At 43.1% G+C, this 20,080-nt stretch overlaps 1 protein-coding gene across 7 annotated transcripts in view; it reads right to left on the bottom strand.

The window, feature by feature from the left end:
- Positions 1 to 1,726: 1,726 nt before the first annotated feature.
- Positions 1,727 to 20,080, bottom strand: part of Nxpe3 (neurexophilin and PC-esterase domain family, member 3) — a 51,046-nt gene continuing 32,692 nt past the window's right edge. For 4 of the 7 annotated variants that reach the window (XM_087576886.1, NM_001433919.1, NM_001433918.1 and 1 more), the window contains 3 exon segments: positions 15,960 to 16,033; positions 7,049 to 7,255; positions 1,742 to 3,249 (listed from right to left, as the gene is read on the bottom strand). In XM_087576886.1, the coding sequence (XP_087433012.1) occupies positions 2,699 to 3,249; positions 7,049 to 7,255; positions 15,960 to 16,033 (832 nt within the window). In that variant the 3' untranslated portion in view covers positions 1,742 to 2,698. 7 annotated transcript variants of the gene reach the window in all.

Below are 20,080 nucleotides of genomic sequence, written 5' to 3'. Positions count from 1 at the left end.
GGTTAAAAGAAAACCAGAAAGAAAGCCTATCAAAATTCTACTGTTCATTGTACTTGGCTACTTAAACCTGTGTAGCTTTTTAAAATTATGACTCCCTTTTATTATGAGAAATATGTATTTAAACATTTTTATCTGACATGCTGACATTCACAAGTATATGGGACTACTAACTCACCTACATTTTTCATAAGGTTGAGAGGTCCTTATCTGAAGTTCATGAGATCAGAACTGTTAAATTTTAATTATTTTAGATTTGGGAATACTTGTGTGTATATAAATATAAATAAATATATATGGTGTGTATATGTATTCACATACACATATTATGTATATCTCATTAATACATAACAAGCCTAAGTAAGGAAATGTATACCTTACATATATAACCTGAAGAAAATTCTATATAGCATTTAGTATGTCTGGCTTCTAAAATTATTTTTATGATTTTTTTTATCCTTATTGTATGCATTTGGGTGTTTTGCTTTGTTTTGGAGACAGTGTCTCACCAAGTAACTCTTGGTTAGTATAGAACTACATAAACAAGGCTGGCCTTAAGTCCTCAGAGATCTGCCTGCCTCTAACTCCCAAGTCCCGGGATTAAAAGCATATGCTACACCTGACTTTTTATTCTGTGTGTGTGTGTGTGTGTGTGTGTGTGTGTGTGTGTGTGTGTGTGTGTGTGTGTGTGTGTGCATGTGTGTGTGAGCGTGAGTGAATGCCACATGAGAGCAGGTACATTGTATGGATTCATCTGGAGTGTTAGTTACTGGTGGTTTGTAAGTCACTTGGCTTAGGGACTGGGACTCAGACTTAGTCCTCTGTAAAGTCGGCAAGCACTCTGAACTCTGAGCCATCTCCTGACCTCACAGCTGTCGTTTGAGCTCATCATCAGGTGAAACTTTTCTACTTCTGATGTCAAGTATTCAAAAAGCTTTAGATTTGGGAGGATTTTGTGTTGCAGTAAATCTGCAACCCAAATATGCCCATGCAATGAAAACACAACTCAATTAATATGAATACAAGCTGCGCTCCTACATTGGGCAGATCTACCACTGCACTACTCCCCAGCTATGAGGTCCCTCATAACTTGCCCTTTCTCCAGGCCTCATGATTCTGTTTTCCTTTTCGTGTCCCATTTTCCTTCCACCTCCTCCTCCCCTTCAGTCTTCCTTTCTCTCCTTCCTCTCCTCATCTCCCCCTCCTCCTTTTTCTTCCTCTTTCTCTAAAACTTTTAGCTCCACCTTTCCTTTCCATTGCCCAATCACTGGCTCTAGCCTTTATTTTATAAGTTAAAATGGGTAGGGAAGGAATAACTTAAGTCCTTTGCATTAAGAAACCAAATCATCCATTTCTGAAGGATGCCTATTTTTTCTTGCTTTAGCATCTGTCTTCCTTTCCCAAGCCAGCCCAGTATTTATACAGGTCTGTTCAGGGACAGCAAAAGTATATTATAACCTCTCATAAAGTAAAAAAATATTTATTAAATGATCTTATATTTAATTTAAAAACATTTGATATTAATAAGACAAAGTCCAATAAAATGACCTATCCTGTTCTTTTTGAGTATCCAGAAATAAGCTAGAAATGTAACGCTGGTAGAGCCACTTCCCAGCATGCACAAGGCTTGACCCACAGTTCAAAAAGTCAGAAGGAATAGCAGATAGCTAAATAGTGACTTCTTACATGCCAGCACGAAACAATGTGTATATATACTTTGTGCTCAAATCAAGAAATACTTGTCAAAGGTTTTAATATCTAATTTTATTAACTTCTGATCTGGTTTCATGTGTGATTTCAGCATATATTTCATGACAGCCAAAAGCAAAGAGAATCATTTGGAATTGCTGAGAGGAGAAACCCTACAATTTTATGAGAGTCAGCAGCATTCTTTACATAAAAGTCAGTTCTCAAAACCCACAAGCTTCAGAACATAAAAATAAACTTCTATGTACATATTTGTTTCCAAAAGTGGCAATTCTAGTATAAGAATTTATCACATAAAATTCAGCTGAATCAAGTAAGAAATATTTCTCCAGTGCCAACACCAATCCAAAGTGGAGATTGTACGCCCTTTCATTTTGCTTCTTTCCAGATAAAAGCAGGAAATTGTTAATATCCTCATACAAAACTCTGACCACACACATCGGCCTTTACAAGTAATTGAGAAAAAAATAAATAAGTCAATAGAAACTCCTGAGATACGGCGGTCTTCACTGTGGAAGGGAACCTCTAGCAATAATCCCTCTCTTTTCGTGAGGGAACTTGGTGCCTCTCATGAAGACGTACGTGTTCAATGTCCTTTACTGGGTAAGTGGCAAACAAAGCCAACGAAATTGACCCCTCCTGTTTACATCAAAACACTCTCATAGGCATCAGCAGAGCCATCTCCATCCCAGGAGAAGCTAGTTCTTACCCACTCGTTAGCATCTTTGGTTACAAGGGCGATACAGTGTGTAGATGTGGTAGGTTAGAGCTCTACAATGTCTAAGTCGAGACGGAAGAATCCTATAGGTAGGTAGATACAAATGCAGCCTACACTGCCTACGTTCATCACAAGTCACTATGCAAAGTACAGCTCTAAAATGTCAAGACAAGTTGACAGTTTCCTTCTCACAAGGGACTCAATCACAAATCGTCGATGCTGCAGATCAAGTGGAAAGGTCACTGGACGCGATTGCTCTGGCGCACTTGAGGGTAGCTATGTCTCCGAGGGGCATACATAAGATAAGAACATGTCCAGCTGGTTCTTCACAATCACTTCCTCTGGATGCAGCTTGTGGGGCAGATGATGAGCCAAGGTCATCTCCCAGGCATCCACAAGGTAGACTCCAACCCCTGAAAACATCCTGCGAAGCACAGTGTCCAGTTGAAAGTTGTACCAGTCGCTGTTGTAAAGGCTCACCTCAGGCCCCAGCTCTTGGGCATTGCCTGTCCGGACAACAATCACAGTCTTAGGACTTCGATCCAGGAGTTGGACCACTGCCCGTCTGATGTTCCTGAGCCTCCGGATATAGACTTCCAAGGGGAATGTACTAAAGTGAGACCATACTGCTATGGCCACCACTGTGTTCTTCCCTCCCACGATCCTGTTCAGTTCATTCGCCACATAATGGAGGTCATTACTGAAGACGCTCGTGAAGCGGATGGGTGGACCATGACAGCGGTATTTGAGCAAGATGTCGTGTTTCTGATCCACTGCAAGGAAGGGACCAACGTTCTTGGGACTACCCAAATTAAACTCCACTAAATCTGAAACAAAGGGAAAAAAAAAATCAAATTCATGAAAACATTCCATCTAAATATTCAAGTGGCTTTGCAAACAGTTTTAAAAACAGAAGCACAAGAAAGAGGTCAGCGTATGTTTAACAGGAATTCCTATTGTCTGGGTCCCATTTTGAATCAATGGACCTTCAGTCCAGTGCCATAATTATTCAAATCACACCCAGAAAACATCACATAATAAGCAATATCATCAGTGACAGTCTGCACATGTCTAAGATGATTACCTCCATTAAGCCAAGAAATCTTGCTACCGGCATGGATGACCGAATATTCAAGAGTGTGGTTGACATTCGTATTTTTCCCTTCTAGTAGGAGAGTCGTTTATCTTTTAAGACAAGGTCTGTAACTTCCGTTTTATGAGCACATTCCGGTAACCACACGTTATCTTTTTGAAAACGATGCCATTTGCAACAACATGAACAGTCAGTCCGGGGAGGAAGCCACGCTAAGTGGAATAAGTCCAGCACAGAAGGAAAGGTCACCCACAGCCTCCCCTATGTGTAGTAAGTATAAGAGTTTCATACTCAGAGAGTAGAAACTCACCAGAAGCTGGGAGCTCGGGGAGCAATGAGCAGTTAATTAAGGACACCTAGTCTGGTGAGGAAGAGTCGGTTGTGAGACGTAGCATTCTGAGGTACACCGTGAGGTACAGCACAGTGGCCATGGTTGACAATAACATTCTCTGGAAGCTCCCAAAGAGATTTCAAAGATTGCCACTGCCAATAAACAGGTTTATGAAGTAACAAGTATGTTAGTTAGCTTGGTAAGATCATTCTATCAGCAGGTCCCGATGTACCTTCTAAATACATGCATGTATTTATCAATTAAAACACATCTTTAAGCCAAGAATGATAGCATATGTTTGTAATACCAGCACTTAGGAGGCTAAGGCAGGGGGATTACTGAGTTTAAAGCTTCCCGGGGCAACAGAGAAATCTTGCCTCAAAATAAGTAAATCAATAATTTTTTTAGGAAGTAAAATAATCTAAGTTATACTTCTGAATTTAAAAACAAGGGGCTGGGGATTTAGCTCAGTGGTAGAGCGCTTGCCTAGGAAGCGCAAGGCCCTGGGTTCGGTCCCCAGCTCCGAAAAAAAGAACCAAAAAAAAAAAAAAAAAAAAGAAAGAAAAAACCAAACAAAAACAAGAAAGCAAGTTCCTTGTTTTTCCAATGAGCAAAAGAAAAAAATGGTTCTGTTTCTTTTGTGACTTTTAAATTTACTCCCATAATAATAATAATCTGTGACTTTTAAATTTATTCCCGTAGTGAAAACCTCACAAGAAAACTTGTCTAACATGAGAAATAACAAACTTAAGTGGGGCCTGGTGGCACACACCTTGATCCTAGCACTAGGAAGGCAGAGGCAGATGGCTCTCTAGGATCATGAGGCCAGCCTGGTCTACATAGTGAATTCTGGGCTGGCCAGATAGTGATAGCATGTCTCAGACAAAAGAAAAAGAAAGAAAAGTGTGTGTACAAGGCACGCAGGGAAGGAGGGGGGGTGTCAGCAGCACAAATTTCACTCCCTCCTCTTAAGTTGTGTTTCATGGCCCAGTTCCTACAAAATAAATGCATGCATGCATGCATACATACATATATGCATACATACATATATACATGCATAGATACATAAATATATGCATGCATACATACATCATACAAACATACATGTATGCATACATACAAACATACACACATACATACAAACATACACACATACATACTAAATGTTGACAATGCAATTCTATTCACACTCCCTTGGCAACTCTCCAGTGCCCACTTCCACGGGTCCCGTAAATCAGCCACAGCAGATATCAGAGGCTTGCCTCACAGGTCATAGTCAATTCAGATTGGCCTGGTCCTATGCTCCCTTTAAGGGTTGAGGCAGGTTTCGCTCGCTCGTTCCTCTCTGGCATGCCTAGCCTCTCCCTTAGACCCTCCTGATGGACTCGTTATTATTTTGCCTCCAGAGTTAAAGTGGATAAAAGTTCACATTATCATTTACTTTTGATAAAGATCAGGCACCCACACAGGGCTTTAGTTTATCAGGTGAAAATCTGTCTGTAAAGGGTCTTGTGGAAAATGATCAAAACAGTCCATGTGATCATGGCTATTAAAGGAAATACCAAGCTTCGTCATCAGAAACTATGAAGAGGCAACTGCAGGGGCCTTGAAGGCCTGTGGGGTCAGCACCAAGGCCTACCCAGCATTGCGCCACACTACTTCCTCCACCAGATCTTGATTTCGGCTTCACCAACTAGAACTCGACCATAGCTGCTTCAGTGGGAGCTATGGTTAAGAGCACTGACTGCTCTTCCAGAGGTCCTGAGTTCAAATCCCAGCAAGCACATGGTGGCTCACGACCATCTGTAATGAGATCCGATGCCCTCTTCTGGTGTGTCTGAGGAAAGCTACAGTGTACTCATATCTAATAAATAAATAAAGCTTAAAAGAAAAGAAAAGGGGTTGGGGATTTAGCTCAGTGGTAGAATGCTTGCCTAGCAAGCGCAAGGCCCTGGGTTCGGTCCCCAGCTCCGGAAAAAAAAACAAACCAGAGTTGACTTTCTACTTTTTGGGGTAAAATTTGCTTCCTTTTCTTTTAAAAAGTAAATTAGAGATGATGAAAAAAGCACCATAAGCAACTCATACACAAAACAATGAGAATTTATATTAGAATGAATGAATGAATGAATGAATAAAATAAAAATCTCTGGAGAGATGGCTCAATGATTAAGAACATTCACTGCTGTTCCAAAGATCCTGAGTTCAATTCCCAGTATCTGCATGGCAACCCATGACTATCTGATGCTGTTTTCTGGTGTGTGGAGGTACATGCAAAGTACACATACGTGTACATAAATAAATACATCTTTAAAAAGAAACCCTCCATTTACAACCATAAAAATAATAGTCCCCATGAAGGTTGAGGAGAAGGCTCGATCAGTGCTTTGATTGGCCCCCCGTCCAAGCACAGGGACCTGAGGCAAATTGGGGAGGCAGTGACAGCCAGGCCAGAGACTCAGTCTCACAAAACAAGCTGGACAGAGCCTGACACCCAAGTGACCTCTGCCTCCATACTCATTCTTCACACACGCCCACTCACACCCACACACACACACAAACACACAAACGGTTCCCACAGCACCATCTGCTCCCTAACAGATAAGGACACACACTTAGAGAAAGAAGGCAGTGTCTCCTGTGGCTAAGCGGCAGGTCCACAACCAGTACAGCCTTATTCTGGATCTGGAGTAGTCTCAGAGCTAGGCTAAGAATGCTGGGCTATCTCTTTCTCAGTGAGAGGCCAATGGATGCCTTTGCTACAGGGATACGCTTGGCTGCTTCCTTCCCATAAAATCCTGTACAGACCTAGAATTGAGCCGTATGGAACTGGAAGAGAGACAACCGGGCCGTGGCCAAGTTTCATGTTCCAGAACGTTGACGGTAAGGGACACCTGGGAGGCGGCATGGTGCAGCTGCCTAACCTGCCTCAGGGAATGAAGCCCTAGCAAGTGCATGACTCACCCAAGGTCACAGAGAGTCCAGGGCGTGAGCCTCGTGAGAACCTGGTGCCCCCACCAAAGGAAGACCCTGCAGGCAACCAGAGGCTGTGTCACGTGTCTCCCAGGGAGATAGATGCTTCTCTATGGAGACATCACCTCCTCAACTGACTCCTCTCTTTGGGCTCAAAAGTTGGGTCTGCTCGTCTCAAATATGATTTCACACATACTGGGAACAGCCCTGAAACCAAAAGCAAAACACCAACCTGGAACAAACGTGGTGAGGTACTCGAACCACTGCCTGGCTGTCGAGTCACCGAACAAATACACCATTTTTCTTTGCAAGCACTCTGTAATGTTGTCAGGGTCATTGAAATGGCGCATCTTAAACCTCCTGGGCCTCCACTGGTCTTTGTAGAAATATCCAGAAGGAAAAGTTCCTGAGTCTTGAGATACTTCTGGGTCATCAGTTTCTACAAAGAAAAAAGGGGGGTTGGGGGGAGATCTATCATAAGATTCTGAAATTCATCTCCAAAAACAGATACAAAAATGTTTCCGGAAAAGAAAAAAAAGAGAACTATACCCACATATTTGCTAGCCTGGAAGCTTAAAGGCAGCACTTCCTGTTGTCATAGCTTGCAGAAATCCCAGGCTTCCCCCCAACCCACCCACGCGCTAAAATGGGAAGATGAGAAGCAGGGGTGGGGGTAGGAGCGGTATTGGAGGTCACCGGGGGCAAAGAACGCTTCAGGCATTCCCTCTGTGTATGTGTGTGTGCAGCGAAGTTCAAAATAAAGGAAGACAAAACCTAAGGAAAGGCAAGCATCTACCCAGTGATATTTCAGAATGGAAGCAGTTTTTATCCCAATGCTGGAAACCAAACGATAATCTCACATTAAATTATATATATGAGACACATAACACACATGTATACAAATTTTAATATAGCAATCTTAATATGATGCCTCCGGTCCATTAAACATTCTAAATTCAAATTTTAATTCGGAAAACCACCATCGTCAAATACAGCGAAGAAGCCAGTGCCGTGTGATGGATCATGTCCACAGATGGTTCCGGTCTTCAGGAATCAGAGGCAGCAACCTGTACTCCCATTGTAGCCCAGCCACACATTGTAACAGCAGCACTAGAACACCTCAGAGAGAGTCACTATCTCTCTGCCTTTTCACCTCCCTTGGGAGATGCCACGGTGGAAGCAACAAACTGTAAGGCTTCGAAACATGTGGTAAGAGCTAGCATGACTTACAAGTTAACTCTGTTCTGGGCTCTGTTTGAGGCACTCACATGTTCTCTCATAGAGGTTCACGTAACCTCCTCCAAGCTCCTATCAGTGCGCCTGCTGTTCGGAGCAGGCAGCTTGAGCAAGGGCCCTGAGCTGAGCTCCTGGAGAGACCCTGTCAGAACCAGAACCAAGCAGGTGAGCCTCCACCCCCAGCTTCTCAATCACCACTTCAGGGCATGGGAAAAACATGTGCTCAGAAAGGCCAGCCATTTCTTTAGCTTTTCCCTGAGGATATGAACTTATTCCTTTTTTTAATAACTCAAATGTGGCTGGGGATTTAGCTCAGTGGTAGAGCGCTTACCTAGGAACCGCAAGGCCCTGGGTTCGGTCCCCAGCTCCGAAAAAAAGAACCAAAAAAAAATAAATAAATAAATAACTCAAATGTGTAATCTCCAAATAACACAATCATTTCATGCCACTTCCTCACACGCCCCGGGGTTCGGCACCGATCACAACCCAATCACTTCAGCCACGATTGGAATGCGAATGCTGATGACCCAGACATTTAAATGTAAGTCAGCCTATTCGAGATGGTTTTCAAGTTATTTAACTCCTTAACACTGTCCCTGTTACGCAATCCAGATGATTTTGCGTTTCCAAATCTCTCTTTTAAAACGCATATTTTCTAGCTTGTTTATGTAAAGAAAAAGCAGAAATATAATCTGTTATCTCCAAAAACAGATGAAGACCATTCCCATTAATACAACCATGCCTACGTATTTGCCGGTCTGCCAGCTTTTGGATGGCATTTCCTGTTGTCACACAGAGTAACACTGCAGGATTTCCCGACAGTGCCTATTTAATTTTTCCCCCTTACGCATCTTTATTGATTCAGTGACTAGGTAGAAAAGTAACTGGTATTTTGCTAAAGTTTTAATTTGGCAAACATGATTAGAAAGGGAAATAATAAACATTTATGAGATATATTCAAGAGTAATTTCCCTGTTCAGAAATAGCAGGGTACAGCTCCACTACTCAGGAGGCTGAGGCAGGAGAATCACTTGAGCTAGGAAGTTCAAGAGCAACTTTGGCACACAACATGACTCCATCTCAGAAGGAGGCCAAAGAATCACAGTGAGAAGCCAAAATATCAAATGCTATCAAGTGTCGCTTCACCTCCCTATTATCACGTTGCATGTGTGCGCTTGTGCGCATGCGTGCCAGAGAGCGAGAGAGCGAGAGAGCGAGAGAGCGAGAGAGCGAGAGAGCGAGAGAGCGAGAGAGCGAGAGAGCGAGAGAGCGAGAGAGCGAGAGAGCGAGAGAGCGAGAGAGCGAGAGAGCGAGAGCGAGAGCGAGAGAGAGAGAGAGAGCGCACACACACACTCGCTTGTGTGTAAGTCAGAGGACAGCTTATAGGAGTAGGCTCTCTCCTTCTGCTGTGCGGAAGCCAGGGACTGCCATCCGGGTTTTACTACGTGAGCTGACTCCCCTGCCCTCCTTGATTTAATGTATCAAAGCTGCATAGCCAGAGACCTGCAGAGAACACACCTGGGGCACAAAGAAAATATTTACTGGATGAGAATTAAAAGTGATTTTGAAGTTACAATTTTACCCCTGGTAATTTGGCAGATTCAGTTATTTTGTGTCAAATACATGTTAAAAAGAAAAGTATATATCACACAGGAAGCAATTACCATTTCCACGAGAATGTTAATTATATTTACTACCAGAGTTTAGTCAGGCAAAGCAAATCAATTACTGAACCTGACATTCATTCTTTAAATGCAGGCTGCTGTTTGGGAGCGAAACGCACGTGCCTATAGTGCCCCCTCGTGGTCAACTTGTACAAAAGTGTTTCCTGCCTGACTTCCAATAATGGGAAGTTGCTTAAAAAGTGTTTCTTAAAAAAAATAAAAAATAGGGGTTGGGGATTTAGCTCAGTGGTAGAGCGCTTGCCTAGCAAGCGCAAGGCCCTAGGTTCGGTCCCCAGCTCTGAAAAAAAGAAAAAAGAAAAAAAAGAAAGAAAAAGAAAAGAAGAAGAAAAAAGAAAAAAATAAAAATAAAAAATAAATTAAAAAAATTTTTTAGGGCTGGAGAGATGGCTCAGAGGTTAAGAGCGCTGTCTGCTCTTCCAGAGGTCCTGAGTTCAATTCCCAGCAACCACATGGTGGCTCACAACCACTTATAATCAGGTCTGGTGCCCTCTTCTGGCCTGCAGGAATACACGCAGGCAGAAAGCTGTATGATGTATACATAATAAATAAATAAATTTATAAAAAAAAATTTTTTTAAAGTGTTTCTTAGATTTTTGGATTTCCCATGTACTATGGGTATTTCCTCCATAGGAGGCACTAATCAATATCTATCCCCCACCCACAACTGTCCCAAAGGCAAACCAAAGTTTGGTTCTACCAAAGTTCACCCACCCTGGACTTACCAAGTTTACTGGATTTACAGAGTGTGGATGGGGACTGTGGGAGGAACAGTGGAATGGCTTCACCCAGCAACAGGAATTAGTTTCCCAGTAGCAACTGATGAAGTCCTGTTCTCACAGTCTTCCCCAGCTTACATACTCTAGCCCCACCAGGTCCCAAAGGCTACTTGCAGCTAAAGCAAATGGCTGAGAGAACTAGCTGGTGGCTCAGGTGAGTACCAGTGACAATCCCCCCATTGAGAGAATGCCAACAGCCAACAGACCCGGCTGCACTGCTGGTCTTACAACGATGATAATTATTCTGCTGGGGGAAACAGTACTATACAACCCCTCACCAACCATCAGCCTAATGAGGGTAATCTGGACCAAAAACAGAATAAGAATGAGGGGGGAAAGGCTGAGAAGGTTTCCTCAACCTATACAGATGAAAGAGATACCATGAGAATTAAGGGCAGAAATCTGGGTACCATCTCAGCAAGATAAGCAAGGTCCCCCATAAGGAACGAGTTCAAATTTCCAACCAGAGCGGAATCCATCAAACTCCCTGAGTCATTTAGCTGTGAGTGTGTAGGGACCACAGTACAGATACTAGTAAAAGTTCATCAGTCATCCTAATCCTGGGCAAGTCCGTCCTCCACCGGACACTTGCCTTTGATGAGCAGGTCTACTACAACTAAAGGCAATTTCTTGCTTTTGACTGAAATGACAGCATTGAGTGTTGGTAGCAAGGCAATCTCAAGCAATCCACTGCACTCTAAATATACATCTTATGGGAAAATGAAGTAGCTTATATATAAGCAGCAAAACTTGTAGGAAAGCTTCAAAATAAAGTCATAGAAAAATAAGAAAGGAGTAAAGGTTATGAATTCTTCCATATCAATTTAAAAATCTTTCCTGACAATGTAATTCAGAGTCTGGCACAAAGTGATTTATGTGTCACCATTACCCATTTGGAGGGGTGTGTGTGTGTGTGGTGTGTGGTGTGTGTGTGTGTGTGGTGTGTGGTGTGTTTGTGTGGTGTGTGGTGTGTGGTGTGTGGTGTGTGTGTGTGGTGTGTGTGTGTGCTGTGTGGTGTGTGTGTGTGGTGTGTGGTGTGTGTGTGTGTGTGTGGTGTGTGGTGTGTTTGTGTGGTGTGTGGTGTGTGGTGTGTGTGTGTGGTGTGTGTGTGTGGTGTGTGGTGTGTGTGTGTGTGGTGTGTGGTGTGTGTGTGTGTGGTGTGTGTGTGGTGTTTGTGTGTGTGTGTGTGGTGTGTGTGTGTGTGTCTGTGTGTGTGTGTGTGGTGTGTGTGTGGTGTTTGTGTGGTGTGTGTGTGGTGTGTGTGTGTGTGTGTGGTGTGTGTGTGTGTGGTGTGTGGTGTGTGTGTGTGGTGTGTGGTGTGTGGTGTGTGTGTGTGGTGTGTGTGTGTGGTGTGTGGTGTGTGTGTGTGGTGTGTGGTGTGTGTGTGTGTGGTGTGTGTGTGGTGTTTGTGTGTGTGTGTGTGGTGTGTGTGTGGTGTGTGTGTGTGTGTCTGTGTGTGTGTGTGGTGTATGTGTGTGTGTGGTGTGGGGTGTGTGTGTGTGTGTGTGTGTGTGTGTGTGTTACAGAATCCAAACCGGAAAAGTTTTCAATGGTCAAATTTGTAACAATTTCTGGCACAAACACACACACATACTCACAGAAATGCTGACTGAGTAGCTGAACATGGTGATGCACACCTTTGGCCTCAGCATTTTCTGTGAGTTCGAGTCGACCCTGTTCTACATATCTAGTTCCACAAAAGCCAGGGCTACATAATGAAACCCTGTCTCAAAAAAAGGAAGGGAGGGAGGAAGGGGAGGGGAGGAAGGAAGGAAGCCAATTAAATTAGAAGAAGCCAGGGTATAGTGATGTGGACATGAAAAAGGACAACCCTTCCTCACACTAGTATTCCAATTAATACATCTTGAAAGGAATGTCATAGAAATCATTGCTACAGTTGAATCCAACGGAAGCTGAAGTTAGTAGGTGGAATGGTTTGTACATGCTTGGCCCAGGGAGTGGCACTATTAGAAGGTGTGGCCTTGCTGGGTAGGTGTGGCCTTGTTAGAGGAAGTGTGTCACTGTGGAGGTGGGCTTGGGGACTGTCTTAGTTTGGGTTTTACTGCTATGAAGAGACACCATGACCAGGGCAACTCTTATAAGGATGACATTTAATCGAGGTTACAGGTTCAGAGGTTCAGTCCATTATCATCATGGCACGAACATGGCAGGGTCCAGCCAGGCATGGTGTAGCAGGAGCTGAGAGTTCTACATCTTCATCCAAAGGCAAACAGAAAGACTGGCTTCCAGACTGCCAGGAAGAGGGTCTTAAAGCCCACGCCCACAGTGACACACCTACTGCAAGGCCACACCTCCAAATAGTGACACTCATATTCAAACCCCAACAGAGACCCTCCACCCAGCTTCCTGGAAGCCAGTCTGCTCCTGGCTTCCTTTAGATGAAGATGTAGCACTCTCAGTTCCTGCTGTGCCTGCCTGGATGCTGCCATATTCCCACCTTGATGATAATGGACTGGATCTCTGAACCTATAAGCCAGCCCCAATGGAATGTCCTTTAAAAGAGCTGCCTTGGACATGGTGTCTCTTAACAGCAATAGAAACCCTGACTAAGGCAGTAGGGAGAAGTTTAATTAGATACAGAATGTTTGCATAGAAGGAAAAACAGAGAACCTCACTAGGGTCTTAAAGTGCCACCTCTGAAAGTTGGGAAGGTCTCTCACTCTGAGCTCCTTGGATATACAAAGCAAATTTTTCCTAATTACATACCCCAACAGTATGATTTTCTTACACAAAGCCAGAGTATTCTATACCTAATAACTCTGAGTTACTTTCTTCCATCAAAAATAAAGTCCCCTGCTAACTTAATCTGTCTACTCTCTACCCAAAATAGTACATCACAAACCTATACCGCTTTCTGGCTGACTTGGGACCTGCTGATTAGAGGTAAACTATAAAGCCTCTGCCTAATTAGCTTCAGAATAATGTAAGTGGGACACGTGCATGGATATAAAACAGTGCAGCCATGAGTCCCTCAGCACTGAAGCTGACTATAACGGGGTCCTGAAATCTTTGTGTGTGTTCTGTCCACACTGGGTAAGAAATTTCCCATTATTAAAATATTGAAGAATGGTGGGGGGAGGGGAGAGATCTGGAGAGAGAGCTCAGTGGTTAAGAGCACTGGCTGCTCTTCCAGAAGTCCTTAAGTTCCATTCCTGGTAACCACCCGGTGGCTCACGGCCATCTAGAATGGGATCCAATGCCCTCTTCTGGCTTGCAGGTGTACATGCAAACAAAGCATCCATATACATAAAACAAATAAGTAAATCTATAAAACAAACAAAAGTATTTTTGAAGTGTGGGCCTGGGTAGTAGTGGTCAATGCCTTAAAGCCCATCACTCACGGGGGCAAAAGACAGGTGGCTCTCTGAGTTCGAAGACAGCCTGGTCTACACAGAGGCCTATCTCACACCACCACCACCACCCCAATTTTTTTTTTTTCTGAAGAACAAAAAGCTCCTCCTATAACCACTCTACAGGACACCTGGGAACATCACACACTGGCAAGCATGACGGAGTGGAAGGAAAGAAGGGTGGGTCGTTAGTAGGTAAATGTTTAAAGAGCAGTGCTACTGAGAAACACCGCGTGTACTTCACACGCATGTCCCTACAATTGGCAAGTCATCTGGTTCAAACAGAAAGCAAATACAGACCTTCACCAGGAGACTGAGACTTCTCCCCTCTAACAGTGGAAGTCAGAATCTATATCTGGCCTACAGATTTTATTTTTATCATATAATTTTTTACGAATTTCGAACTAGAAAACCAGTGTTTTAAAACATGTAACTATCACATTTTAAAACTCTGATTATTTGATGGGGGGGGGCTGACAAAAACAAAACAAACAAACAAAACCTGAAGATTTCTGGTTTGATGCAGTGAAGAAAATCTACAGGTCTGGGTCACAGTGGGTTTGTCTGGCAGGACAGGGAGGACCACACTGCCCCCTAGAGGTAGTCCTGGCTCTTAGATTCATTCTGCACAGCTTACACAAAGCAGCCATGTATCTAATAGCCTTCCCCTTCGGTGCATGTGCATTATATACCCAGTGCCTGTGCAAACGGGGTGGCAGCTTACGCAGTGTGGGTTGACAACTGCTCCCAATAACCACAAAGCTCTCTCTCCCACCTACATGTCGCCTCGCTCCCTAAATCAGTAAATTTCGCAAAGCAAAGGCACCACACTCCTCAGAGGTTCGCTCTGTTTTCTCTCTGTAGCCAAGGCTAGCCTGGAAGTCAGTATGCTTGTAGGGCAGGCTAGCCTTGAACTCACAGCCGTTCCCCCTCCCTTGTCCTCCCAAGATGACAGGTAGATGTAAGCCGATGCTCCCAGCTTCTCTTCATTATCAATACCTTCGCCAGTAGATCGGAATTGCAGCAACTTGTGATTTCTTTGTGCTTGTATGTCAGCGCTCACTACAGACTGAGTCCAGGGCCACAGGCATGCTAAAAATGGGTACTGTCCTACGGAGTCAGAAGTCCACACTCAAGTGTTCAACGCTTTCCAAGACAATTTACACACATGTTGTGATGATCTATAGAGCGACACCCTCCAACAGAACTTTTTATATACTGCCGAGTATGATGATGTTGCTGAGTGTGTGGTTCTAAAGACTGAGGTGGTTGGGTTTTTGTTTTTGTTTTTATTTTTTTAATTTCAAGTCATTTCTGTTTTAATAGCCACAAAAGGCTAGGAGCTTCCACACTGGAGTACACAGCTCTAGAGCGGTGGACCTCAACCTTCCTAATGCTGTGACCCTTTAATACGGTTCCTCGTGCTCTGGTGAGCTCGAACCACACGATTATTTCACTGCTACTTCACAACTGTTATTTCGCTACTTTATGAATCATAGTGTAAATATCTGTGTTTTTCAATGGTCTTGAACAACCCTTGTGAAAGTCATTTGACTCCCCCCCAAAGGGGTTGCGACCCACAGGTTGAGAACCCCTCTTCTAGAGGCTCTTGAAGAGACAAATATTGAGTGTACAATGGGAGAGAGAAAAAAAAAAGGACAGCTTTCACGCTAGCAGGCATAGCAAAACCCAGAATTAAGTACCCGAGATCTAGCTGATTTTTTTTAATTAAGCTTTTAATAATTTTAGATTATAATCAGAAGTAACCATGGCATATGAATGATATGAATGGGTTAAATTTTTTTTTATCCCCTTAACAAAAATACAACCTGTCCATTGGGCTGGAGAGATGACTCAGCAATTAAGAGCCCTAGGAAGGGCTCCTGCAGAGGACCTAGGCAGGGTTCCTAGCAGCCACATGGCTGACACCAACTCCAGGGGATCTGACGTGCTTACCTGCCTCCTGAGGGAACTGCATGCCGGTAGTACACAACAGAGGTGCAGGGGAAACACTCCCAAAATGAGCACTTTTTCTTACAGAACAGGAAAACATCATCAAGTTCTTTTGTCCTCACCCTTTATTCTCCTGGAGATCACAGTCACCCAATCAGGTCCACTGGAGTTGATTGGCATCTTGATATTCACACCACTTTAGAAGGAATTAAAAAAAGCACAAGCTTAGATGGGCATTAGTCTGCAGTTGTGTATCTTTGCCTGTAAGTGGAAAACTACATATGCTTTCACAGAGCATTATGGTGAAGCAGAAGATAACCAACGTGATTAATAGTTAAGAAACTAGGGCTCTTGAGAGAAGGCTATATAACCTGAAGATGGGTTTACTGAGTGTGCTGCCACTTCTATAGACACACACGTGTATAAATAATTAATATAGAGATATATAGATACAGATATCCCTGAAATGACTAACTGCAGGTTGAATAACTCCTTTGGGGATCAGAGAATGTCTACTTGGTACCACCTGTTTTTGAGGCCACAAGTCCACACTGAACTAAGTCACATGGATACACTTCTTACACATGCCCAGAACTGAGAGAAGTGCCGTGGAGATGCTCGCCCCGCCCGAAACAGTATTCCAACAGTACTGTCTTCAACTGTAGACTCCTTGGTGTCTGTTCCCCTTACTGTCACATAGATTCCTCAGGGTATGTATGGGTGGGGCTTCTCTAAATCACTTTATACCTTTAGACCATGGACTAGAGTCTATGCTCAGTAGATTCAATTAAGGAACAACACAGAAAACTAAGGGAGAATGAAAGTCAGCAGCAAAGAACGGGACTCCGCAAACACTATTCCAGAGCCACCGTCAGGACTCTTCAACTCATCCAAAACAAGTTTTAAAAATGGAGACCGCTCGACCTCCTGACGCAGGAATGAACCTCAGGAAATTTTCACTGCCTCATCAGTTGCACAAAAATATGTGCTCATTCTGTAGAAAATTAGTAAGCTTCTCTTCTATTCTGGGCACCATTCTAATCCTGGCTTATGTGGCAAAACTCCCAGATCTCCTCCCTTATTGGAACTGACTTTCTACAGAAGGAGACAGAAAACCAAGTCGTGAGGGATCTATTCCAGGCTAGCCACACTGGAGGATAACAGAATTTCATATCTTACATAGCGACTTTGGATGACCTTCAAGAGGGCACATATAAACCACTCTTATGAACTTAGAGTTTATTACACAAAAATAGATACCTTTCATATAAAAAGTGCCTGAAGGATAGTTTTCCCCATGATTTTCCTTCAAAAACACTTAACCTCAATTTAGTGATATGATGACAAAGCAAATCTAACGTAAAAGACATTTTACACAATATCAGTATTGAAATTGTCCATATCATGAAAAGCTAAAGAGATGAAGAGCCTCCCTAGATTTAAAAGGGAACACAGTATTGCAGTGGTTTGAATAGGAATAACCCACTCCCACCCCTCCTCATAGACTCCTGAGTTTGAATGCTTGGCCCACAGAAAGTGGTATGATTAGAAGGTGTGGCCTTTTTTGGAGTAGGTATGGCCTTGTTGTAAGTTGTTGTAGTAAGTGGGGTCTCATAGGCTCAAGTTACCCAGTCTCCTGGGCCTGTGGATCAAGATGTAGAACTCTCAGCTCCTTCTCTAACATCACATCTGCCTGCACCATTCCATGCTTCCCACCTTGATGATAATGGACTAAACCTCTGACACCGTAAGCCAGACTCAATTAAATGTTTTCCCTATAAGTGTTGCTGTGGTCATGGAGTTGCTTCATAGGAATAAAACCCTAACTTAGATGGTATAGAATATGGTCACAGGTTAAATTAACAGAGGGTACTTACTGGGGAAATGTAAACATGAACTAGGGTCACTGGGTATCTTAGCCAGGGTCTTATTGCTGTGAACAGACACCATGACCAATGTAAGTCTTATAAAGGACAACATGCAATTGGGGCTGGCTTACAGGTTCAGAGGTTCAGTCCATTATCACAAGGCCGGATTATGGCAGCATCCAGGCAGGTATGGTACAGAAGGAGCTGAGTTCTATATCTTCACCCGAGGGAAGCCAAGAACAGCCTCAACATCCTAGGAAGAACTAGGAGGAGGGTCTCCAAGACCACCCCACAGTGACAGGCTTCCTCCAACAAGGCCACACCTTCTAATAGTGCCGCTCCCTGAGCCAAGCATATGCAAACCATCACACTGTACTTAGTGCTGTATCAATGACAAATGTCCCAACTGTGATAACTGTCTTAAGAGTACATGCTGGACAAAATCCATGCTCTAGAGAAAAACAAATATGGAAGATACTAACAACAGAGAATCTAAAAAGAAGGTGGGTAGGTGGTGGTAACATCAAAGTATTCCCAAAGCAGTTGGGAGAAGGTATTGACTGCCTACTTTTTGATTGGTTGGTTTGGTTGGTTGTGTTTATGTGTTTATGTATGACTGCAGGTATGCACGCATACATGTATGGCAGGAAAGCCAGAGAACAGCTTCTGATAGGATTTCTCACCATCCTGGAGCTTACCAGGTAGACTAGACTGGCTGGCTTGAGAGCCCCAGAGCTTGTCTGTGCCATCCCCACACTGGGATTGCACACTCTCACCACCACACTCAGATATCTGGTGCGTTCTAGAGACCTAACCTGGATCCTCATGTGTGCCAGCAATCACTCTACAGACTGAGCTATCCGCCCCTCCCCTTTCTCTGTTGTGTGTTATCCTATCCTGTTTGAGGCCAGGCTACCCTTGAACTCCCAACCTCTTGCCCTGGCCTCCTGGGTTTGGGTTACAGTATGAGCCGTGATGCCTAGAGGGAAAAAACATAGATCATGTTAAAATAAAAAGAGAAGTTCTCAGTGAGAATGTCATTTTGAAATTCCCGCCCATATAATAGAATCTTTAAGGGAGAGTCCTTCCCAAGACCACCATTTTCTCTCTCCTAAGGGCAAAGAACAAAGATTCTTCCTCCTCCTCTTTCTCTCCCTTCTTCTTCATAGGAGATTCATAAGACAGACTGACGACAAAACTCCAGAAAGAGGCAACTAGATAACCTCCACATATAAGTTCATAGAAATTAAACAGTCTGCTCTTACTCATTAAAAAATAGCAGGCTGGGCTGGAGAGATGGCTCAGAGGTTAAGAGCACCCGACTGCTCTTCCAGAGGTCCTGAGTTCAATTCCCAGCAACCACATGGTGGCTCATAACTATCTGTATTGAGATCTGATGCCCTCTTCTGGTGTGTCTGAAGACAGCTACAGTGTACTTATATAATAAATGAATAAATCTTAAAAAAAAAATAGCAGCTTTGGGTCTACACACAAGATTTAAAATATGTAAATACAGTACACATATATAGTTTTTAATAAATTTAATTTAAAAATTAAAAGAAATAAACCTAAACCCTTGGAGCTTGGCATGTCACACGCCTGTAATTTTCATCATTTGCTAGGCTATGTTGGCAAGATGGATTTTCTTGCCAGTCTAGGTTTATATAGTGCGTCTTAAAAATAAATAAGTAAATATGAATAAACATTTAGATTTATGATAGTTTTTTTTCTTTAGTTTCAGTTTCAGTTTTTATTCAGTGATAACAAAATACTGATCTTCTAGAGAACTATCCAGTAACTGCATTGAATGGGCTCCCTCTGCTGGGCCGATGAATCAATGCATGGCATGAGTTCACAGCATAAAGACTTGTGAAGAGGGCTGGAGAGATGGCTCAGCGGTTAAGAGCACCCGACTGCTCTTCCAGAGGTCCTGAGTTCAATTCCCAGCAACCACATGGTGGCTCACAACCATCTGTAAAGAGATTTGATGCCCTCTTCTGGTGTATCTGAAGACAGCTACAGTGTACTCATATATAATAAATGAACATTTGTTTAAAAAAAAAAAAAAAAGACTTGTGGAGAGAGGAAAACCAGTTTGGGAAATTTAAGAAGCTCCAACGATGCTACAAAATAACATTTCTTCTACCAAAATGAGAGACCATAAAATTAACACTTCAGGATTTCTAACTTTACTCAACAAAAATAGTTCTCCACCACAGTTTTTACAAGTAAAAATATTTCTAGGGGAAGATCCAGAAAGGAGTGGGGAAGAAGAAAGAATATCATCAAAATATTTTGGTTTGAAATTTAAATTTTCAATTTAAAAATGAAAATACTTATAAAGGCTGGAGAGAGGCTCTGTGGTTAAGAACACT

This window comes from Rattus norvegicus, chromosome 11 (assembly GCF_021556685.1).
Source record: "Rattus norvegicus strain SHRSP/BbbUtx chromosome 11, alternate assembly SHRSP_T2T, whole genome shotgun sequence".
Classification (NCBI taxonomy): domain Eukaryota; kingdom Metazoa; phylum Chordata; class Mammalia; order Rodentia; family Muridae; genus Rattus; species Rattus norvegicus.
The sequence above is the reverse complement of the archived record's forward strand: the minus strand, read 5'-3'. Positions and strand labels throughout refer to the sequence as shown.